Source organism: Candoia aspera, chromosome 2, assembly GCF_035149785.1.
Source record: "Candoia aspera isolate rCanAsp1 chromosome 2, rCanAsp1.hap2, whole genome shotgun sequence".
NCBI classification, from domain to species: domain Eukaryota; kingdom Metazoa; phylum Chordata; class Lepidosauria; order Squamata; family Boidae; genus Candoia; species Candoia aspera.
Genome location: NC_086154.1, coordinates 171,198,536 through 171,223,525, shown reverse-complemented (window position 1 = coordinate 171,223,525; position 24,990 = coordinate 171,198,536). Strand labels below are relative to the sequence as shown.

Sequence of the window (24,990 nt, the reverse complement as noted above, 5' to 3'; positions counted from 1 at the left end):
TGAAGTCCACACATCTTAAAAGTTGCCAAGATTGAGAAACACTGCTCCAGAGGATCAGTTGTGTGTTATGAGATCATTGCAATATGTAGTTCGACTCTAAAAGGAACAGTTGGAGGAACGCATGCCCAGACCATCTAAGAGAATGTCCTTGGAAACTGTTCCTGGTATTTGTTCCTGGAAGTGCTTGTCTCAGTCTGCATAGTGGTAGGGTTGGTCCACATAGTGGAGTGCCATTTTATTTCCTTAGCCCGTTCATCCAGCCATTATGGGTGCAATCAATGTCTGGATATGAATGTAAAATATGTGTATTTTGTTGCTTTCATTTAACATGATGTTTTTAAAAAATGTGGGAAGTTATGTTTCACTTATTTTCTCTCCTGTTTCACTTATTTTTTTAAAAATGATAGTAATGTGTCATTTTTCTGAGGTCATCCACTAGAGCAGTGTTTCTCAACCTTTGCAACTTTAAGATGTGTGGACTTCAACTCCCAGAATTCCCAGAGTTATGGGAGTTGAAGTCCACACAACTTAAAGCTGCTGAGGTTGAGAAACACTGCACTAGAGTATAGAAAAAGAGCCTGTTGCTGATAGTAATTGCAGGAGGAAGCACGTAGAACAGGGTTGATTCTGAATTTCAATTAGAATCATAATTGATTCTGAATTTGAATCTGATTCTGATTTTCAATCAGAATCATGCAAATAAATAAAAACAAACAAATAAATAAATATTTAAAATGGCACAGTTATATAGTATTGCAAACATGCTTTCCCAAACACTTCTAGAAAAGTTGTGTTTTCATCAGCATGATTTCCTAAGCCAGACAAAAATATTAGTCTTTGTTGTGACATTTATAAAGCTATTTTTTTGGACAGCAAGTTTCGAAATTTCCCCTTTTTGACTGCCAGATTATTTTATTCCTGTTCCATAGGAACCCTTTTTATAAAATCAACTTTGGAATAAAGCAGGATTTTCAAGTCTTAGTTCCTAGCAGAGAAAGTCAGAAGCCTCACCCCCCTTTGTCAGGGATTCCAGAATTTTTTTTTTTAATGAACAGGTTCTGCACCTTGTGAGAATTTAAAACCTCCTGGTATAAAGTATTACAGCAAAGAATAACATCAATGCATTTAAGACTTTAATACTTTTTCTTCTCTTCTGCTGTCTACTTTCTTGAATTACATTGCAGTGTTCTCAAGTGATTGTCAGACACCAAACACCGTACAAAACTTTATGTTATCCTCTTTTTGCCTATTACTTTAGCTGGCAGAGAGTCTAATTAGCATGACGTAAGACAAATTGGAAAGATAAAGTTAACTGTTACGGTACTTCACCTTAACATCTATAGACAAGAAAGGTTTATGCTTTTCTAGCTGGTAGCTGATAATTTCAAGGCCATATGTGTCTACAACATGCTGAAGAGATGGATGGAAAGAAATGATTGCAATTATGTTTTAAGCAAAATTAAAACTTAATATAAAGACACCAAGATGCATATAGTTTATTTAAAATGTCTGCTTTATTTTTATAAGCAGAAGACTGTCTTCTTAAAGTTAGTGTTGTACAATGATAAGAGTTACATTTATGTTGCCCTGTATTTGCTATTTATTGTCCATTCTCACAGTTGGAAAAAAGCCTGTTGGAAATTTTCAGAGACTGGGTTTTCATCTTCTGTGTAATTTGAGTTTGATGTTCTTCAGCTACATTATATCTTATGGTCACCAGGTAGTATTTTACTTGCAGTTTGAAGAGTGTAGAATGTTGTGAAAGAGACAGATTCTAGGTCAGTTTAGAAAAGGAACTGAAAATAAAAGCCAAGATCATAAGGCTTATTTTGAAACTATGGTGTAGCCATACTGGAAAATTATGTATACCTCTGGTTCATGGATATCAGAAAATATTCTATAGAACTAGAAAATAAACTTAAAGGATCATTATTCATTGAGTGAAGACAATGATTAAGAAGAATCTATCATCCCTCTTTCTTATTACTAGCATCATCCAATGAAGCTAATTGGCAGGAGAATCAAGACAGCTAAAATAAAGTATTAATTCATACAGCACATTGTTGAATCTGTAGTGAATGGGCTAATTGGGACTTTTCACCTCTGTCTGTCTTTCAATACGAATTAACATGTATATTTGTTTTCCACAGTTTGTAACTTTATGTCTCATGAGAAGTGCCTGAAGTATGTGAAGATACCATGCTCATCTATTGCTCCACATCTTGTAAGGGTAAGTTGCTCATGCTTTGGGAAAAGCTAATATCCAGAGGGGTGTAATAGTTGTCTAGCACATGGGAGACCCAGGTTCTAATCTATCATTAGCTACAGAAGCTGACTGGGTGACTTTGGCCATTCACTTTCTCCAGCCCAACCTGCTTCACAGGTTGCTGTTGTGGGAAAAATAGGAGGTGGAAGTACTTCTTGATCTCCTGTGAAAAAGGCAGGGTATAAATTCAACAAATTAATAAAGATGAAAAAAAAGGAATCCATCAGGACTGTGCAGAGATCTTGTGATTCAGGGCTTGTGAAGGCAGTAACATGTCTGGAACACCTTAAAGCAGCTGCATCTTATCCTGGGCTCACACAAAGCTGCCTTGCACAGCTGCTACACATTGTTGGGAAAAGACACATTTTGTTTAAGGTCTTCCTGACAAGTCCTATATAAGGATCCATAGGCTCCAAATCACATTTTGCCCTTTGACTCTAGATATCTGCACGGCCATACTAGCCATCTCATCCCTCTCAAGAAAAAACTTTCCTTTCCTTCTCACTTCCCTTTGGCTGTCATGTTAATGAAAACAAAATAATAATAAATGTTTCTTTGAATGTCATGACATGTTTACGTAGAAGACAACCACTACATTATATATGCCCTCCAACTGGGTTGGTAGGATAGTTAACTAAGCCTATAATGGCTTTGGGTTCTATGAGACCCAACAAACCATGGTTAAAAATCCTGGCTTAGCATTACATACAAATCCTGGCAATATGTTATGTTAAGGTATACAATCAGTGTTACACAAAGATAAGTAAACAGTTTGTTTCCTGCAAAAGTATATCCATTTAAAGGTCATTGTTTCAATATTTTGTATGCCTGAAAATATTTCTGCTATTTTTAACGTAAAGATATTGCTAGGCATTATTTACTAGAACTCCAATTGATGTCAGTAGAAGGCTTATGTTCTGATATATAAATGTAATCAAAGTATCTAAATGTATCCAGAATTATATTCCTAGTAAGGCACAATTTGGTAATTCTGGGATTTCAGAAGTACCTGCAAGTATAGGCCTTGGTGATCATAGCCCACATAAGGTATTTGATGGTCAAAACCAGAAAATAGAAACCCTTTGGTGTATATGTATGAAGTTTTGGTCAAGTACTAATCTGATTCACACATAAAGCTAGACCAGAATTAGTATGTTTTCTTTTTGTTTTGCATGATATATACAATTGTGCTTTATGTCTTAGCGTTGTGTGGGAACTAGACTACCCTGGCAAACTGTAAAAAATACTTTATAAAAAATACTGATTTAGTGTTGGGGGGAACCCATCCCTGATATGAGGCAAGCTGATATCAAATCGACATAGTCATGTGTGCAAGAAAGCAGGCCGACCATTCAGTGTATGTAATTGCTATTTTTTAGAGTATTATTTATTGGTATTCTTGTTGAATCATTATTGACGGTGGTGCTTCCACTGTTGCTATAGCTAAATCAGGAATGGGTAGTGCTGTCTGGGTTGGAGGTCCCAACTTACTTTCCTGTCTGGTGAAACGGTTGCAGAAAATCTTTAGACGATGAAGTGGTGTCACCAGAAGGAACAGGGTTTTTTTGTTTGTTTGTTTTAGCTTTTATTATGTTCAGCAGTCGTGGGATTTATGGATGACTTCAAAAAAAGGGGCAATGGGAGGTGTTTATTTCCCAGAAGTCTTGCCCTCCCATTCCTGTGCTTTTTTCATTGTCTTCAACCCAAAAATTGCACTTCTGCAATTGTGTTAATTGTTCCCATACAGAGTGTGCTTTTTATTATTATCATTGTGTTATTTATAAGCTATATTTTTATTTTAGAGTGCAGTATCCTCCCCGCTTCCAATCTCCTGGTAACTTCTATAAGAGAAAACTAGACTGATAAATATTGAGGTAGTAGTATACATGATATGAATATAGAAGGCTCCAGGTTTAATCTGTGACATTTCTTTGTTTTTATGTTTGTGTGTGTATATGTAGATATATTTCTGTTTTATATTTATATACATAAGTATATAAATAATATATATATTATATTTCTTTTTATGTTAAAAATAATACTCAACATGGCTGTAGCTGGTGCTCTGGGACTGCTTTTCTGTGCTTTGTTCTGGAAACATTTCCTTTCTTATCTCCTCTTTCCTGGTTATTAGCTATGCTAGTTGGAATTTGAAGTCAAACACATCTAGAGGGCAAACCTAAAGAATTCACTCTAGACCAAGGTTTTGGAGTCTTCAATACTAAGAGATGCCATGAAACATCTCAGCTACTTCTGTTTATTAAAGCCAAGTCTTCTTCAAATCAACTTCAGTTCCTAATGATTTCATGGATATGTCCATGCAGTTATCTTGGCCACAGTAAGGAAGTGGCTTGTTATTACCTTCTTCGGAGATATTTTTCAACTTCTCTATTTTAGTACCCATTCAAGTACTATCCAGACCTAATGCTGTTTGCTTTCCAAGCCCAGATGAGGTCCATATTAATTGCCAATTTCCTAACGAAGTATCTTCTTTGATAGAAAACAGCTGTGGATTAGCTGCATGAAGCAACTATTCAGCTTTGTTCTTAATACTTAAAAATATAACTGAAAGCTTAATGGCAATTTATTTTGTGTGTGAAAAGTGTTTATGTACCCTAATCCTATTGTTGATTATATAAAGTGGCTATTTTTGGAAACTGTGGCATACGAAGGGTGTTAAAGAACTTTTTCCTGGTGGGTTTTTAGACCATATTAATATTGCAAATCATGAATTACATTTTTAAATTATAATTTCAAGGTTGATGAAAGTCTGGCAATGGGTCAGCTTCAACTAAATTTTTAGCTCCATGTTAATTGAAACTGGAGCATCTCTCTGTCTTGCTGAACATGTCACTCTGAAGCAGGATATGGAATTCAAGGTCAAATAAAGTCTTGTGAACTCAGATGGTTGGCATGAGTAAGATAAGTTCTGTGTCAACAACTTTCAGAGAATTATGGAGTTAGCGTACTATGACTAATCTTTGTTGCTTGGACTTAGTTACAAGCTGGCTCTAACCCATGATGTTTAAGAAGCATTCTTGTGAGCAGCCTGTATTGGTGAGTTCCAATGTCTGTTTTTGTATATAAGTATGCATATGATTCTTCTTGGGAATTCCTTCTCAAGTAACATTGAATTCAAAAGTCTGCTCACAACGTGATATTGGTTTGACTGAAGCTGTTATGCTACTGCTGCTTTAAAGTAAATGTTATTCATAGGTACATTGGCCTTCTTTAATATTTTCAGTGCTGCTGTAGACTTTTCCTCCTCCTTGATAATCACTATATTGCTCTTATGCAGTGGGATGAGTGCTGTTCCTCTGTGTGTCTAATATCTGTTGCGAAGGAGGTAGTTTGGTGGAATAGTACCATTTTTTCTTTGTTTACCTTTATAACTATTCTTAAATGGATGTTTTATTTATTGCATTCAGAGTGCTGCAAAACTAACTTCAAACACTCGGTTAAACTCCAACATTTAAGCAGAACCTTTGAACCTGAAAAGGCACACATTGATTGAAATGAACACAGCAGTTGAATAAGCTCTAACTGGAGCATCGTAAGACACTGGGTATTTTGATAAGCAGAATATCTCGAGGTGAAAAACTGTGTGGATCAGTTGTTTAGATCCACAGTGGGCAGATTGTGGGCTGTAGGTGGCCCCCCAATTCCCCCTTTGAAGCCTCAGATTAAACCCTGGAGATCCCTGAAGTGGGTGAGACCAACTTTTTCAGTCCATTTTCATTGTTTTGAGGGAGGGGGTTTAGGCTTGCCTTTTCAATTCCCAATTTATTTTTTATATTAGAATGAATTAGGGAAAAAAATCTCTACAACTTCATTTAGAAGTTACTACTGCTGTTACAAGCTGGAGTAGCACTTCATTGGTCTCCAGGTTCAAATGCTTAGACCAGCCTTTCTCAACCTCTTGACCCTGGGGAAACCCTTGAAATATTTTTCAGGCCAAGGGGAACCCCTGCACATTCAGGCTCAAATATAGGCCACAAGTTACAAAATGATTATATGTGTTTCATGTGTAGGCATGTATATATGCATTAACAGTGTTCTTAAACTAAAAATAAAGAATGAAACTTACCTCTTTAATGTGAAGTTGCCTGAATTTGAAATAATTTTTTTTAAAAATTGTGATCTCCCAGGGAATCCCGAGTGACCTCTCACGGAACCCTAGGGTGCCACAGAACCCTGGCTGAGAAACCTTGGTTTAGATGGCTTCTACCACCTCTTAAGGAAACATATTTGTTACATACTTCTAAGAGCAGCTTAGCCATGAGCTTGAATGTAACTGGATAATTCCTGATTGCTCAAGCTGTAGGAAGTTCCTTTCTTCAGCAAGTCCTGATTTTGAGTATTCAAATAATGTCAGAAAACTGAGCTTGAGATAGGACTTGTCCCATTCACTTTTTAACACCTGCACTTTAATTCTGCCATTGTATGTTTGTATTTTCAAGATCGCTCTTAGTTCCTTCCAAACAAAGCTGCTTCCAAATAGAATCAGAAATGACACAGCTGTTCTTCTGCACTTTGTTCAAAGCTAAGAAAAAAAGGCTTTGGGAGAATTGGCACATGTTCAACTTTTCTTTTTAGCCTAATGTTAAGGACTTTGACTATGGCTGTTTCATCTAATTTTTAGAAACTAGATTATCTCGGTTTTCGATAGACTGTTCAAGACAGTCCACTAATTAGATCCTGTGGGAGAGTTAATTTGGTTTCAAATCCTATATTCATTGGTCTCCCTGCTCTTTGCACTCTTAGAGGCACGGGAGGATAAGGGCTTGATTGTTTATGAGTATGCCATCTACAGAATAGAACTAGTTGGCTCCGTTGGCTCTCATTTCAATGTATTAATGCTTTACAAGTGTTCATAGAAGATCATTAAAATTGCAACTTTATTTGTGATACCTTAGGCTGGGCTTATTTTCATACAAGTCTTTTAATGTTACGGTCCAGTTTAAATTTTAAAACTGTGTATGTGTGTGTGTGCGTGTGTGTGTGCACTGTATATCTTTGCATTGCATATCCTTTGCATTGCATATCCTAACAACTGTGCAACTATTTTATGTGTTACATAGATATTATTCCTGGAATATTTTTGTGTTCAGTTACTTATGCAAATAGAATAGCTATGAATACTTCAGGTATCTGCTTTAGTTTTTTGTATTGAAGGTACACATTGTATGTGTATGCCTATTTGTATACTGTTTCCATCTTCTATTGCTCTTAGAATGCTTATATAACTGGGGTATATTTGTTGAGCAGATGGCCAGTTTGACAAAATTGTATCAAAGCCTTTTTGCTAAAGCCTAAGGCCTTGGATGGGGACGCGGTGGCGCTGCAGGTTAAACCGCTGAGCTGCGGAGCTTGCCGATTGGAAGGTCGGCGGTTTGAATCCGCATGACGGGGTGAATGCCCGTTGCTAGTCCCAGCTCCTGCCAACCTAGCAGTTCGAAAACATGCCAATGTGAGTAGATTAATAGGTACCGCATCGGCGGGCAGGTAACGGCGTTCCGTTTAGTCATGCCGGCCACATGACCACAGAAGTGTCTACGGACAAACGCCGGCTCTTCGGCTTTGAAACGGAGATGAGCACTGCCCCCTAGAGTCGGACACGACTGGACTTAATGTCAAGGGAAACCTTTACCTTTACCTAAGGCCTTGAATATCAGTGACAATAAAATTCATAAAGTTTGCTAGTTTTGTTTTGTTTTTTTGGTTTGCAAATATGACAGAGAAGTATAATCATTTGTTAGTGTTATTTAGAGTAAGAAGAGCTCCTTTAATGCCTGAGTGGACAGTTCCCTTCTTTGCATTACCTACGCTGGTAGTCAGTATGTAGCTATACTTGAGTCTTTGTTTTAGGTTTCTATTTTTATTTTTCAACATTTCTGGAAAATTGATTTTGACAGGAACATTAGTGGTAAGATTCCCTATTTGCTATACATGGAGAAACAAAATAAAATTGAGGGTTATTGAGTGGTTATTGAATGCTCTGAGGTTTCCAGTTGAATTAGCATGTTTAATAAAATATTAATGCTATTGATACTATTACTAAAATATTTGGTTTAGTCACACTTCATTGACTTTTGAAGGGCAAATGAAACAGCAATCAGCCAAGGGGCTTTGGGTATGTCTCTCTTCTCCTGCTGGTCCTAGCTCTTTCCCAGCTTCCATCTGCCCATAACAACTGGTCACTTCAGTTGTAGGGCCCATTTCCAATTCTCGTTTTCCCTGGCCACCTGCTTTCTGTAGCTGTTTGATTTGTCTTAGCAAATCTTGTGTTCTTATTGGGAGATAGGTCAAATCTTTTAGCAGGTTAGGGATATGGCTGGGAACAGATAGACAGGGAGTCCTGTTCTTTTTAAAAAATTTCTTCCTTTTCCCCAGATCAAGTTTTTGTGTACACTAAGTCCCCAGAGTGACCAATTAATTCTTTGGATGTCTCAGGGGATGCATTGATCTACCCTATCCAAGATATGAATTAAGTGCATTGCTGACTGGGCTGAACCATTTCAGTCCATTCTGGTGGGGTGACTGATCTCCTTGGAATTGGATCTTTGATATTGGGCAATATCACCAAAGTTATAATGTATTAGGAAATCCTGTCCATGGCAAGTATGGCAAACAATAGTATTATCCTCACTCAGGGTATGTTTATGTATGACTACTCTGCAGAAGGGTGATTAACATGTTCTTTTTGTCTCCAAGGGCCAACATTTCTACATTGGTTTCTGATGCTGAAGGTCACTTGGCTTCTTGAGAGATCTCACATCCAAACTATATAAGATTGCTGTAGTATAAAGAAAATAAGTAATAATAATAATAATTGAAGCCATGCTTGTAGTCACAAGTTAGTATTCCAAAGAAAATGTTGGTATAATGCCATCTCCATCTAAACTTGCACAAACTCTCCCATTTTTTTTGTTCAGAAGAATCTACTGAGTCTATAGCAAGCCCTGCAAGCAGTCTAAGCAACCCATCTCTAGCATCTTCCTTTAAAAGTATACCCTATCTGGGAATTGTAGTCTCCATGCATCTGAGGAGCACCTGGTTGGGAAAGGGAATTAGCAGGTTGTAACACTAAGGCACTAAGGTGGCGACTGGGGAAGCCAATGGCAAACCACCCCGCTATAGTCTGCCAAGAAAATGTTGCAAAAGTGGCATCCCCCAAAGGGTCAGACATGACTTGGTGCTTGCACAGGGGACCTTTCACACACACACACACACACACACAACACTAAGGCAAGGAGTATACTGCTAGCTAGCTAGCTAGATATGCATATGCATATGCTTATATGAATGAAATGATGGCAAGAATTCTCCATCTCTGCTTTATATGCCTGTGAAACGTTATGGGCCTTTGGTTCAAAGTATATCTTCCAAGTGTTGTCTTTTTCTTTTTAAACTTTATAGGAAGCTTTCAGTCATTTTTACATTTCTCTTTTGAACAGGATGGCACATGGATTTGCTTAACCATTTCAGATTTATATCATCCCTACATATAATGTCTTTTAATCAAATGAACAGTGGCTGGTTTTTAATTGTGAGATAATATGTGCTATAATGGACATTTAGTTTTATTCCTCTGTGGAGGTGTATGTTTACATCAGGTCTTAGTCTTAATCCAAAAACAAAATTTATATTAAAGCCTTCTCTGAATTAATATTTTATTTCACTAGTTTGCAGCTGCTTTTGGTTGTCTCCAGTTTAGGTGTTGATGTACCAAATGTTTACAGTATAAATATACAGCCTGAAACAACCCTCTTTTCAAGCTAGAATTACATTTCTAAGCATGCTGACTTGAGATGGATTTACTTGTTTTTATTGATATTAGAAAAAAGTCCCTGCCTTGAGAATCCTTCAGATAATGCTAGTGTGTATTCCTTCTCATTAGGACAGCAGTTACTAAACTGTTAAATTGTAGGGGGCTGGATGAAATTATGCTGCAGTCATTGGAAAGTCCTCTGTGTACTTGATTAATATGTAGTTTTTGTGCAGATAAGCCTTAGGTCAAATTAAGCCATGTCCTGTTCTGAATAACAGTTGAATATTGAAGTGACTTCCTGCTGAAATACAATTCAGTATAGGCAGACTTTAGCTAGGAGCCCATACGTACTTATGTGTGTGTGTGTATGTGTGTATTTGTGTTTGTGTGTGCATTTCAGTCATGCATATCATTGTTTAAGCCTATCAGCATAATGAGGGTTTGAAAAGCAAGGGAACCCCCTACAAAAATAGAAACAGGAAACTTAACTGCTGAAGATAGCTGAAAATAGAACGGGCATCTTTGTCCCACAAACAGCTGTCAGTGCTTCCCTTTTCTACAGTAAACCCACATTGCTGTTTTTGCTTTGTGGGCTTTTCAAAAATACCTGTTCTATAAAGGCTAATAACAATTTTTAATAGTGTGTATGTGGGTGCATATTTTCATATTTTCTCGATGTTAACTTAATTCTGCATTAACACAAAGCCAAAATTCTGTTTATCATACTCTGACTTTTGGCTTAAGGACATAATGGAGAGATCTATGGCATGAAACTGTCTCTGTGACCAGTAGAGTATATGCAAGTATGTTGGTCCTGTATTTGTGAACCACAGTTTGCAGTAAGATAAACAAACACTTGGGGCAAGGTAGTGTACAAACCAGCATTTCAGCTTTATATTTTAATGCTTAGTATTACAAATGAACTGTGTTGTATTATTTATAGTATTTGTAATACTATGTAGCGACTGAACAAATAAACAAATTACAAATGAACTTGATGTTCAGGGTATAAGTTGAGAATATTTCATACATTATGCAACTGCAAGCCTATGGTAGCTGTTCCATCATGAATATCCTTTTCACATCCACATTTGACATTTTCTGGTGTTAAAATTGTACTTAGATTTGACTTGCATATTATGCTAACCTGGTATATAGCATGATGAAGCTCATTCTCTTTCCACAGCTGTAGCTACATGGATATTGGAATCTTTTGCTTTACATGTTGATGAACTGCAAACTGTTCTATCATTTGACAGTGGCTAATTTTAACCGTGATTTATAGAAGCAAGCCCTCTTTGTAAAACATGGATTGAAATTGGCTTGCTTTCACTAACCAAATATAAGATTAATTGCATTTTGATGGTTTGCATGATCAAACAAACTACTTAATAAAAAACGGAGGTGAAAGCTTCAAAGTCCTTCTAGCTTAGGTGTCTGATTATTTAAGGACTTTGGGATAATGGAGTAAAATCCCAATATTAAGTGTATGTGTAAGTGTGTGATTCAGTGTATTAAGGACAATTCCATGGCTTTAAAAGCATAGGCAAGGATGAGATTGCTACATTGTCTTTGCAAAGTGATCTTAATGGATTATAAAGACTCTGTTGTAGAAAGGGATTTCAATAATAAACGAAAATCAAAAATGGATACAACATCGTAGAATTAAAGCAGCTACTTGTCTGTAGTGATTATTAAGAACAAGAATAATTGAGGCTTTATGGAGCAAAGGCAGTAAGATTAATCCCTGTTTCTTTTGTATTCTCAGGCATGAATGTGGCAAAGGGGTGAAAAGAAGGGATTAAACCAAGCTGTTCAAAGTGGATCCTTCCACTCACTTTCTGAGAATGCGTGCTAATATTCATGTCTTGATGCAGAGCTATTTTTGTCCATTCACAAGAAAGTCAACGGAAGGCTCTTATCTGATTATTGCCTTTTTGGAGGGAAGGGAACCTATTCAATAGAAATTGCGTCATCCGATTGCGTAAAGTAGGGAGAACATTCCTTTTGCAATGCTTGTGCAACAGAGAGACTTTTTATGCGTGGGTTATTGGGTCAGACTTGGCTGGCACTATCCCATTCTTATCTTTAGTGGTGGAAATATGCTAGTTGGAAAAGGGACACTGACTTTCTTTCTCAGCTGTATTTTTCTTTGCTGCCCTTTTGCCTTTCTGAGGCACAGAACTACATCCCTCAACTGTGACTTCGTTTATGTATCTCCTTAAAGGGAGATTTCTTTCTTGGCTGGGTTGTATGAGGAGGTTTCTAATTTTTTTTCTGATTTTTTAATATGTTAATAGAACATTGCTGTTGCACCTCAACACAAGCACCACGTTTAAAGACGTATTGTATATTCTTTAAACTGTTCAGCCTTCCTTGCTGGTGATACTAATGAAAAAGAAGGGTTTTACCTGTGCTGGATTAGATGTGACCCACCAGATAATGTGAGGCTGCAAAACTCTAGTGCATTCTAGTGAGTAAGGATGATGCATCTTAGGCTTTCAATTATTGGAAATGGAGTAGCTCTTATAGAGTAATTGCAGGTGGATAGATCTGATATGACCCCCTCCCCCTTGGAAGGATACCAGTTAATTTATTTGGATCTTTTTTCATTTATCAAAAGAAAGTTCCATATTCCAGCTGTGGGACTATGATGCCACTATATATTGGTTATCACTGCTTCCTGTACATCAGCAATATATAGGTCATGCTCAGATCACTTTCTAATAGCCCTGCAGTTCTGTGGTGCTGCCCTCCATTGCAGGAAGACAGGTTGTATTAGATTGGCCCACCTCAAGCAACTGATGGACCTAATTGGATTCCAGAAGAAGCTTGGGTTGTTGCTGAGAATCTGCTGCATGGTCCGACTGAAGTCCTGGAGGCTGCCTGAATTGAGGGTGGCAGTGACTCTGGATTGGATCACACCCAAGTAACCTCTCCCCACCCAGGGATCCTGGAGCTCCCCTTGGTTTACGAAGGAGTTGAGGGATGAAGTGGGTGAAGAGATACCTGGTGTGCCACTGGAGACCAACGAGGAGTGAATCATATTGAACACAGGTTAGAACTGCAATTAGGGACTAACTTGGGGCAGTAAGAGCAGTGAGATATCAATATTCTTTGCCCTTATTGTGTTTGCAGATAGCCACCTGGTGGTCTTGTTTTGGGTGATCTGAGCCATCCTGGGAGGGGATGGCTGTGAGGGCTACCTAAAAGGTCACTCTGAGGAATTGGCAAGGCATCTGATGGATGAAGTCGATTGGATTTGTGCTAAATTGAACTGAAGCCTTTAAGCAGTTCCAGTGGAGGTGACTGGAACAAGGTCTGGCTTGGTTATCTGGGAGGAGTTTGTTCCTGTTGAATCTGATGAAGCGGACAGGATTCTTGCAGCTGTTAGCTTTGCCATCTCTGTTTAAGATTCATATCCCTCCAGGTTGGCTAAGGCTTTTGGGAGTGATGAATTCCTCTTAGAGAGATGGGGTGGTCCTGCCATCTCTTAAGGAGGCGCTGGACCCGACAATGCTGGACAATTTTCATCCAATTTCCAGCTTGCCCTTTCTGGGGAAGGTTGTGGAGAAGGTGGTTGTACAGCAGCTTCAGAGAACTCTGGAAGAAGCAGATTATCTGGACTTCTTCCAGTCAAGATTCAGGCTTGGGTATGAGACTGAGAAGACATTGTTTGTACTCTTGGATGACCTCTGGTGGGAATGGGAGTGGGGGTGGTATGTCTGTCCTTGTTTCACTTGACCTCTCTGCTGGTTTTGATACCATTAATCATGGTATCCTTCTGGACTGGCTTCAGGGTTTGGGGATGCGTCTGTATACCACTGAGACCTCCTTCTCTGAGTTTAGTCTGTCTATCTGGTAAGATCTGGAAGAGAAGATTTGCTAAAGGTCCCATCAACAAGGAAATGGACCTCATGATCAAGCCTTCTTGGTGATGGCTCCCCTCCTTTGAAACAGCTTATCTCTGGATATCTGAGCTACCCACTCCCTGTTACATTTTCAAAGACATGGCTTCCTGAAGGCATGACTCTTCAGGAAGGCATTTAGAAATGATTGAAAAATATGCTCTCCCTTAGTGGTGAGGCATCAGATTGATTATGATTTGTTACTTTTGTCTTCTACCAATTTTACCCCTATTGTGTAATACCTTGTAAGCAGCTTGGAGTCTTAGGAAATGGAGTGGTGTATAAGTTGAAGAAATAAAGAAATAAATGAATTAGTAACTTCTAGCTTTTTTGAATTCTTAATGCATGGAAAAGGCTCAATAAATTGTTTTACCACCTACTTTCATTCGGTTGCCTTCACCCTTATCCCCTATTTTGTCTCCTGGGCTCAACATCACAATGGTAGACAGAAGACCTTTCATTTACAGTATCAAAGCTGGCCGTTATCATTGGGCTTGTTGTTCTGTGGCATTCAGTGAGTCATTTGAATTGCATATCCCCAGTGTCTTCTCCCCACCATATAGTTCTTGCATTAATGTACATTGACCATCAGAAGGAATGGTGCCCTTTGCTCATTATTGGCCTGCTATTGCTTTGTTTTGTGATATGGTAGTTAATCTTTGATAGTTTGATGAACTACATAAAAGGAAATGTTTAGTAGTAGGCTGTCCTTAAAGAAGAGGTTGGCATTTCTTAGAGCAGTTTATCTCTCTCTCTCTCTCTCTCCTTCCTTCCCTCCCTCCCTCTCTCCCTCCCTCCCTCTCTCATTATAGTAAATTCAGTTGCTTTGCACATTAGCATGATTTATATGACTCACTGATTGACCTTAGGCCTCACCAACCTCACAGAGCATTATGCAAATAAAAGTGGAAAGTAAAACTATGTGGGCTGTTTTGTACAGCTTGGGGAAAAGCCGAGTATAATTCTAATAAGTAAATATATAATTCATCCTCTCAATAAGTAATTCTAATAATTCTAATAAGTAAATATATAATTCATCCTCTCAATAAGTAATTCTAATAAGTAAATATATAATTCATCCTCTCAATAAGTAATTCTAATAATTCTAATAAGTAAATATATAATTCAAAATATACCAATGCCAATACTAGCAATGTCATTATTTAATAAAGAATTTGGAGCAAACCTACAAATGCTGTCTTCAATATATAAGCTTATTCCAGAATGTTCTAGTTTAAAATCTGGCAATGACAAATTAGCTGGTTTAAGAGTAGAATTAAGGTGAACACAGTGACTGCACTCTCCCAAGCCAAGAAATCGGAAACTAAAACAGATGCCTTAATTATAGATATATCTCATGACCATTAATGATGACATACAAAAGGCTTAAGTCAACCTGGTAACATTTTTCATCCAGGGATAAATTTACATTTTGAGTAGTCCTTCATTTGTGACCAGTTGTTCAGTGATTGTTCGAAATTACGATGGTGCTGAACAAAGGGACTTATGACAGGTCCCTGACTGTTGTAGTGCCCCTGCAGTCATGTGATTGTGAACTGGGCACTTGGCAACCTGTTTTCATTTATGACTGGTTGCCAAGCACTCCATGATCACACGATCGCCATTTGCAATATTCCCTGCCGGCTTTCCCAGAAATACAATGAGGAAGCTGGTAGGGAAGGTTGCAAGTCACTGGGGTAAGTCTCCCCCACCCATGCACCCTCCTGAGCCCTTCTGTGCTCATGCTGCGCCAGCCACTCATGTACCCGCACACACCCTACCCAACCTGTGCCACATCCCCGTGTGCCCTCTCTGACCAGCAAGACACCTCTTGCAACCCTCTTGCACCCCTGCACACCCTTCCTCACCCACCTGGCACCTCTCGTGCATACCCACACACCCTCATGCACTGTCTCTACACCCCTGCGCACCCCTCACTCTCCCCCACCCAGCAGCAGCCCTTACTTGCCTGCTGGCCTGGGACTTGCGACTTCCTGCCAGTTTCCCAATGACTTTGGTTGTGGGAAGCTGGCAGGAAGTTGCCTTACCTAATGATCTTGGGATTCAGTTAATGATGGCAACCGGGACTGCAGGGATTGCTGTCGCTAAGTGATGTGGTCATGCTTTATGACCGCATCACTCAGCGATGGAAATTTCAGTTCCAATTGTTGTCGTAAATTGAGGGCTACCTATGTGTGATGGGTGCATACATAAAGTGGCAGGGGCATTTCCCAATTCACAGTATAACTGCCATGGCGGGCATGGCCAGTCAGAAAACAAATGAGGTCAAATTAGCCCACCAGAATCCCTCCCCCCAATAAAACCTTTGTGGACAAAGTTGTATAGGACCTGCAGCTGGTGAACAATCTTTGCTTCACCCAGATTTTTTATCCTCCCCATTTGGGCTGACTGAGCAAGGAAAATTTTGGGTATGTGGAAGACTAGTTATAGACAAATATAGCTTTGACACTGCACAGTGTTATTGATTGTGGGACTTACTTGTCAAGGCTCAGTTTCTAACTTCCTTGCTATGGAGCCTGACTGAACTTGAGGTAGCCTTAATTCTGGCCTTTCTTTACTGAATTTCCTTGACTTTTGTCAAATAATTTATTATTGTGTTGCAGTTCCAAGCTCTTTCCTTGCTTTCTTGTAAATCAGCTCGTATGATAAATAGGATATACTAGTGGTAGTTCTGGTACATACTTCATCTTTTTTTAATGTTTCAAACAATAAACAGAATTAATCATGTTTAGTAATGAGAACAAATTACTATAGTAATTGATTATGTGCCATCAAGTTGGTGTTGACTCTTAGAAACCACGTAGATAGGTTTTCTCCGTGATGTTCTGTCCCTAACTAGGTTCTCCAAGTCTTGCAAGGGTGCACCCATCACCATTGTAAACAAGTCCATCCACCTTGCTGCTGGTCATCCTCCTCTTCTCTTTCCTTCTGCCTTTCCCAGCATTACAGCCTTCTCCAGAGAGATAGGCCTTCCCATAATGTGTCTAAAGAAGGATGATTTTAGCCTGGTCATTTGTGCCTTGAGTGAGAACTCTGGGATTTGTTCAGTGATCCATTTGTTTGTTTTCTTGGTTGAATACAATAATATAGGTACTGAAAAGTCTCCTTCAAGCAGAGCTCAACTTCTGATGGCTCCGTGGATACATTGCAGATGGTTTTCTTGGCAGCAGTATGGAAATGGTTTGCCGTTGCCTTCTTTCAGGATGTTTTTTCAACTTCCATTGTAGCCTGCAGACTGGGTATTCATGGGAGTCTTAGTGAAGTATGGAGCAGGCCTGATTTGGTTTAGCTTCCGAACCTGGGCAAGGTCAACCAGATGCCTCCATCTGCAGATGAACAATCAGAATCAAGGAACCATCCTTTGAGATAACCAGAATGCCACTTGGTGTTGGAATGCAATTTTAAAAAAAAGATTTCTAGAAATATTTATTGGAACTTGTACTTCATAATCAAGGTTTTGTATTGTAGGTGGAGTAAATCCCATTAAGTACAACTTAGATTACCCAGTGCTAGTAAAAGTGCATTTAGATCTTCCATTGCTACATAGCCATAGACCTCAACCGGCTACTCTCCCGAATGTTGCTAGCTGTTTCTGTTTGCTTGGCTGAAGTTCCTTCCTCCATTTTTTCCCCTCTAATTCATGTTTCTTAATTCACTGTATTTGAAGTCTCCTTTCTCTCTGGTTTTTTTCGTTCTCCTTTAAAATTGCTTCATGAAAAACAGATTTTCAGACAGTCCTATGGCACCTCTTCAGAGGGTGATTTAGGCACCTTCCAGTAGACATAAGATTAAAGCCCCTCTACCTCCTTTGACTGAGGCCCTGATCCCTGCATTTAACTTTATGAAATCATGTTCGGTAACTAAAATAATAGGTGCAGTACATGAACTAGATTCCTCTGCAAGCTGGAATCCTTTTCTAAGTCACTGGAATGGCAGCATTCTGGCTGACACTGGGCCACTACAGGCTTTTAACCAGACAGAAATATGCTGCTATTTTTTATCTACTGCAAATCAAGGAAGGGTTTTCTTTCTTGGCGAGACTAAATAAAGTATACCAATACATTTCACCAAAATTGAACAGAAATATTTGCCTGCCCAAAATTTGGAAGGAAGATGCCAATTTTACCAGTTCTTAACAGTTTTTAGTAGATGAGTTTGAAACTGAGCACAATTGTAATTTGTAGTCTGCAGTCTGTCTCAAACAGATCATAGTTGCTTTATGAATTTCAGATTATTAACTCAAAAGATGTCTCTTATTTAAGTGATAGAATTTTGAGATTTAACAGTGCTAGATTGTTATCGACCTTTCTCCAGTGATCTCTTCTTTTTCATGTAGGAGCTCTGTGGCATAGCTTGGCCTAAGAGAGAGAGAAATTGCCCCAAAATCCCCCACTGAGTTTCCATGCCTTAGGGTGGAGTTGAACCTATGCCTGCCCAGTCCTAGTCCAACACCTGAACTTCTACACCACACTGGCTCCCACTAAAAATAACTCTTTAGTATCTTTATTCTGACTATTGGTATGCATAAATATTGTTCCACATACAGAAAGGAGAAGGAATATTTTAGTAGTGAAAGTATGTTACCGTATCTTTTTTATAATCCGTTCAATTGTGTCTGATACTTGGAGGCTGCCTGAACAAGTCCCTGCAGTTTTCTTGGCAAGGATTTTCATAAGTGGTTTGCCACTGCCTCCTCCCTGGGGCTGAGAGAGAGGGACTGGCCCAAGCTGGCTTTGAGCCTAAGGCAGGACTAGAACTCACAGTCTCCCGGTTTCTAGCCCAGCGCCACTATACCAAATTGGTTCTCTGGTACCATACTAGATGTCTCTTTATTTCTTTTTCTTTTTGTAATATGCTTAATTTGAGAGTTTGTGGAAAGAGAGAATCAATGAAAAGAAAGAAAAGAAAAGAAAGAAAGAAAGAAAGAAAAGTTAAGGTGCTGGACTAGAAGCAGACCCAGGTTCTTGTCCTTCCTTAGGCGTGGAGTTGGGTGACTTTGGGCTAGTCACAGTCTGTTAGCCTAGACTAGGAAGTTGAAAAACATCTATCTACCAACCTACACTGGACCAACATTGTTGATTATAGTCCATAACCTTCAGTGAAGAGAACTTCATGTTGCAGTGGATTGATATTGTCTGACAATTATATCTCTATCTCTATCTCTATCTCTATCTCTATCTCTATCTCTATCTCTATCTCTATCTCTATCTCTATCTCTATCTCTATCTCTATCTCTATCTCTATCTCTATCTCTATCTCTACACATACACATACACATACACATACACATACACATACACATACACATACACATACACATACACTCAATCATAAGTTCTTGAACAAGGCTAAGATTATAATCTTGCTAAAGTTCATTATTAGGAACTCAGAATTTTGAAGTGGTGATTTCTCAGCATTTACCTACTGCTTTATGCTGACTCTCACCAATCTACGTGCTTGACATAGAAGAGAGGTCCATGTGTACTAAGCATATATCCATAAAGGAATGTAGAGTGACAAATTACATATCTTGGCTCCTTCTGCCTGTTGTTCCACACTCATGGAAGAATGGAGCCTTGGCTTCTGATTGGGCATTAATGAAATGCCTAACGACTAAATTGTATGTGTAATGTAAACTGTATGCGCAACATGCAGTTAATCCACACCTTTCCCACCTGCAGGTTCCAGTTGCACATTGTTTAGGACCTCTAGGACATTACAAGAGAAAATTCTGTTCTGTGTGCAGAAAGCAATTGGAAAGTCCCGCATTTCGCTGTGAAGGTGAGCTCCAAAAAGAATGGATTATACTACTACTTAACACAGCCTAATTTCAGTCTTAACTCTTTTCCCCCTGATCCTGATCTGTGAAAGTACATCTTTCAGAAAAATGTATGAGTATTTATTTGATACTCAGTTAAAGAAAGTCTGAAGACTTGCTGAATTTTTTTTTTAAAAAGGAAACCTTGCAGTGGAATTGTGTTTATTAATGAAACATATTTCCTTGTGTTTCACGGCACTCATCGTTGAATGGGGAAGGTATGCTTATGTTGTATATAACTTTTAAACCTGTATTCAGAATACTTTACTTACTAATTCTACCACGCTATAACAATTGTAATAGTTTTAAAAAGTTACCTTGGAGAGAAGTAAATATAGAGATGTACATGGGTAAACAGATGCAGAGGTGAGTTCATTTTGCTTTTAACCATTTATTTCAGTGTGTGAGCTACATGTACACACAGACTGTGCCCCATTTGCTTCCAGCGACTGCCGTCAGTGCCATCAAGACGGTCATCAAAATCATGTAGGTATTCTTTCAGCTTGTTACATTTTTGCATTTTTACCGAAGTAGCAAAACATTCAATGTTATCCACAATATGCTGTGCTAGAAAAAAAATCAGAAAAAAAGGAAAGTTGCCTGTGACTGTGTATGCCTGTGTGTGTGTAAGTTTTATGTATGTATACATATACCTAAATGTTAAACACTGTTGTAAAATATCATTAATATAGTTAATTAATGGTGATGAATTTCAATAAATTTCCCAAGCTCTTTGTTGTTGTGTTAGTTCTTCAGCTCGATCAATTTCCGACGACTTTAAATATTACTGATCCAATGAAAAATGTGTCTTAGTTTTTCAGTGTTTTGCAGTAACAGATTTGGTAGAGAACAACAAAAATTGAATTAATTTGTATGCATTAGGTTATATGAACAGTAAATCACCATTGCGAAAAATTATTGAGCATTTGACAAAATCTTTGGAGACTTTTGACCAAAGGAAATAGCTTGTTGCTACTAAATTGCTACTAAAGTGGTAACCAATCTGCTTGGATACCCTGTTAACAAAATCTAACCTAGAACCTATACAATGATAGTTTGATTTAACAGATCCTCTTTTAGCAGATTTCAGATGCAACAGACAGAACTTCCATCCAGCCACCCCCTTGATATAGCAGCAATGTCCACTGCATCTGAAACAATCTGAACATGGCAATTAAAAAATAAATACAAAAAAGACACATTAAATTTTCCTTCTTTGCATTGAACAGTGTCCTTTACATAATGATTTCATTAATCAGATAAGGTAAATTACATCATTCTCATCCGTTTATGCTATTATAGAAATGGTATAAATAAATGCAAATGACATAATTTGTATTTAATGGATATTTGGGAAGAACAAACATGCCAGCCCACAATTGGTGCATTAAATCAAGACTTCACTGTATGGTGCAGCTTTATCAGAGTTTAGTTCCTGTTGGGGATTACCTTCACAGCTTGTGAACACCCATGAAATTCATCAGGTTCAACTCCCAATTGCACCTTCTAGGTTTTACTGAGTTTTTTTAAAATAAAAAATGCTTAATATAAGAGTTCTATATAATATTGAAGAGATTCACCAGATTATAAATGGAGGCATACATTGATTTTCAGATGTTATTTATGGCCCTAATTGATGAGATCCTGTCAGTTTATGAAGGAATGGTTGAACTTGATTCAGTTCAAATAAATTTGGGCTTCTGAGCAGTCCTTTTCCAAAATTATTTTGTTTTGCTTTGAATAACATGGGAAGTAAATTTGCTTAGAGATAAGGCAAAATTTTTCTTCTAAATCTTTAATTTGTAGGTGAATAGTATAGGGTATATATTTAGTATAGGTCCTGTGTCATTAAGTTTTCTGAAAGTACGTTTTTCTTTACTTTCTGTATGATCTTAGATTCTTCAGATGTGATAATGTAACTAAATTATCAAACTTAATGCTTGTGAGTTTTAAAAAACTTGCGGTAATAATAATAGTAATAATAATTTATTAAATTATATACTGCTCAACTCCCAGCAACTCTGGGCAGTTACTCTGGTAAGAAAGGTAAAGCTTCCTTTGACTCAAGTTCAACTCCTGATGACTGCTGGGACCTGTCTATTGTGTTTTCTTGCAGTAATACAGAAATAATTTGTCACTGCTTTCTTCTGAGATTTTTTTTTTTTTATATATTTCCCAGTGTAGCCTATTGGGTAGTTTCTGATCCAAGTACTAACCAGAATTGACTTTGATTTTTAGCTTTTGGGGCGAAATGTTACGATGCACTTTAAACATAATTATTGTGATTCTGCTCCTCTTTATAGGATATGTACCATCATCACTGGAGGGAGGGAAACCTTCCAACAGGCTCACGTTGCAAAGTCTGTAAGAAAACCTGTGGCTCTTCTGAAGTGCTCTCGGGTATGAGATGTGAATGGTGTGGCATCCTGGTATGTATATTAAGGCTTAGGCAAGTTCCCAAGGAAATGTAGAGTAAATATATACAAAGGAAAGAACGTTGTTCTCCAGAAGATCTGGAGGTAGAGAGAGAATCTATGATTATTTCCACCAGGAGAACCTAGTGAATGGGGGTGACCACAGGGCATAGTAAAAGAAGACTGTGGCCACAATTATGTGATCGAAACTCTGCCAGTTTTTTTGTGGCCACTGTCTTGGCCTTTTTGACCACACCCTGTGGATACCCCTGTAGCTGAGAAAAAAATATATTAGGAAGTTGTGGCAAGGTTTCAGGATACAGGTTGTCCTCAATTAACGACCACTTGTTCAGCAACCATTCAAAGTTATGACGGCGCTGAATGAGTGGTACTTACGACCGGTCCTTGAAGTTCTCGCCATCACAGCACCCCCGTGGTCACATGATTGCAATCCAGACACTTGGCAACCAGGTCAGGTTTCCAACTGTCGCAGCAGCCCATGGTCATGTGATCGTGATTTGCAACCTTCCCTGCTGGCTTCCCACAAGCAAAGTCAGCAGCAAGTTGGAAGTTGTGATCATGTGAGGTCCTCACTTAAAGATCTAAGGTGATTCACTTAACTATGGTCACTGGGGACTGCCAGAACTGCCATTGCTAAGCAGCATGGTCACGTGACGTCATGCTTTACAACCGCATTGCTTAGCTATGGAAATTCCGGTCTCAATTGCTGTCATTAAGTAAGGACTACCTGGACCTTACCCTCTCTCACTTTTACTTTTAAAAGCAGAATTTACTGAAATTTCACCTGAATTAAACTTGAAAGTATTTTTTTCTTATTCTCCTGCCAGAACTAAAAACTATCCAGAAGCAGAAAAAAAAGTCTTTTGTAGTGTGGAAATCAAAGAAGAGAAGACGTTTGGCTGATCTTTTATCTTAATTAGCAAAACAAGAGATAGAAAACATTCTAGCAATCAGTAACAGTGCTTCCAAAATTCCAGTATGGCTACTTATTAAATCAACTTAGTTACAGAAGGGTAAAAGTTCTGCTAGTTTTACATAGTGTTTCATTTGGAAATGGGGGAGGGAAGGGACAAATGAAGGCTTTTAAGAATAAGAAAAATAATACTCTACATCGGCAGTGATAAAACAGCCAACAGAAAAGGTAGGATTTTCGACAAAGTTAATGCTTCTTTCCAAAATGCTGCCATGCAGCTCAGACGTAAGAGCACTTACATTTTCGGTATTATCCAGCATCCTCTTAGGCATAGCGACAGCAGACCCTATTAGTAACAGTTTCTCACAAATCCAGATTCACGTGTGAACTTTGATAATCACGTGAACTTCTATATGCTCAGGGCCTATAGAGGAATGACTAAGATAGTCAGAGTTTTTTTTTAGATTTTTTTTATCCTGCCTTTATTATTTTTATAATTAACTCAAGGCAGGGAATGCACCTAATACTCCTTCCTCCTCCTGTTTTCCCCACAACAACAACTCTGTGAGGTGGGTTGGGCTGAGAGAAAGTAACTAGCCCAGAGTCACCAGGCCGGCTTTCATGCCCAAGGTGGGACTAGAACTCACAGTACACAGTTTGGTGTAGTGAATAAAGCAACAGGCTAGAAACCAGGAGACTGGGAGTTCTAGTCCAACCTTAGGCACAAAGCCAGCTGGGTGACTTTGGACCAGTCACTCCGCCTCAGCCACAGGAAGAAAGCACTTTAAAAAATGCTGCCAAAAAACCTGCAGGGACTTGTCCATGTAGTTGCCAGGAGTCAAGACTGACTTGAAAACATACAGACACAAACAAAAGAGGTCTGATATCATGGAGTATAACTATACAGTAAAAGTAGACTTAAAAGCAACTGGTAAGCATTAGCTGGTATTTCTGCCAATACTTATGTTATAAAATAATGGAAACAGTATTGTGTTCAAATGATTTCGCATTCTTTGAAATGGCATTCTGATTTCCCTAAGTATGAACTGGTGTCTTCCTCCACTGAAAACAGCTTGTATGAGCATATAGAAGTTCACATGATTATCAAAGTTCACATGTGAATCTGGGTTTGTGAGAAACTGTTACTAATAGAGTCTGCTGCCACTATGCCTAAGAGGATGCTGAATAATACTGAAAATACAAGTGCTCTTACGTCTGAGCTGCATGGCAGAGTTTTGGAAAGAAGCATTAACTTTGTCGAAAATCCTACCTTTTCTGTTGGCTGTTTTATCACTGCCGATGTAGAGTATCGCAAACTACAGAAGACAGAACGTACTGCTGCAATGTCTGGCCATCTGACACAACTTCTTGAGAACTTGATGTTGTGTTTTCCATAGGCTCATGCTGCTTGCTATGTGATTGTGCCTCCAGAATGTACTTTTGGAAGATTAAGGAACATGATTCTTCCCCCCAATTGTGTGCGATTATTTTCTCGGAACTTCAGTAAAATGCACTGTTTTCGAATATCTGAAAGCATACAAGCAGAGCCAGGTAAAGTTCAGAATGTATCATGTTAAACTGTTTCATTACAATTGTTTTCCCTCCCTCTGTTTCTCTTTCTTCTATTCAGACAATTATGAAAAGCAAATATGAGTAATTATTAAATAACTTATTATGGCTTAATTTGGTCTACTACAGGTAGTCCTCATTTAGCAACCACAGTTGGAAGTGGCAATTTGGTTGTTAAGTGAAGAGGTCACTAAGTGAAACTGCAACTATGCTTACAATCTTGCTTCAAATTTCCTTTGCTTTGCAGACATGCAAAGGTAGAAAATACAGGCACTGGTTGCAAAGTTAC

The 24,990-nt window shown here is 38.4% G+C and overlaps 1 protein-coding gene across 2 annotated transcripts in view; it reads left to right on the top strand.

Moving 5' to 3' along the window:
• Positions 1–24,990, top strand: part of DGKQ (diacylglycerol kinase theta) — a 92,922-nt gene that overhangs the window by 15,589 nt on the left and 52,343 nt on the right. For both annotated transcript variants that reach the window (XM_063294853.1, XM_063294852.1), the window contains exons 2-6: positions 2,151–2,230; positions 19,648–19,747; positions 20,185–20,270; positions 22,088–22,213; positions 24,530–24,683. In XM_063294853.1, coding sequence (XP_063150923.1) covers positions 2,151–2,230; positions 19,648–19,747; positions 20,185–20,270; positions 22,088–22,213; positions 24,530–24,683 — 546 coding nt within the window. The remainder of the gene's footprint in view (positions 1–2,150; positions 2,231–19,647; positions 19,748–20,184; positions 20,271–22,087; positions 22,214–24,529; positions 24,684–24,990) is intronic.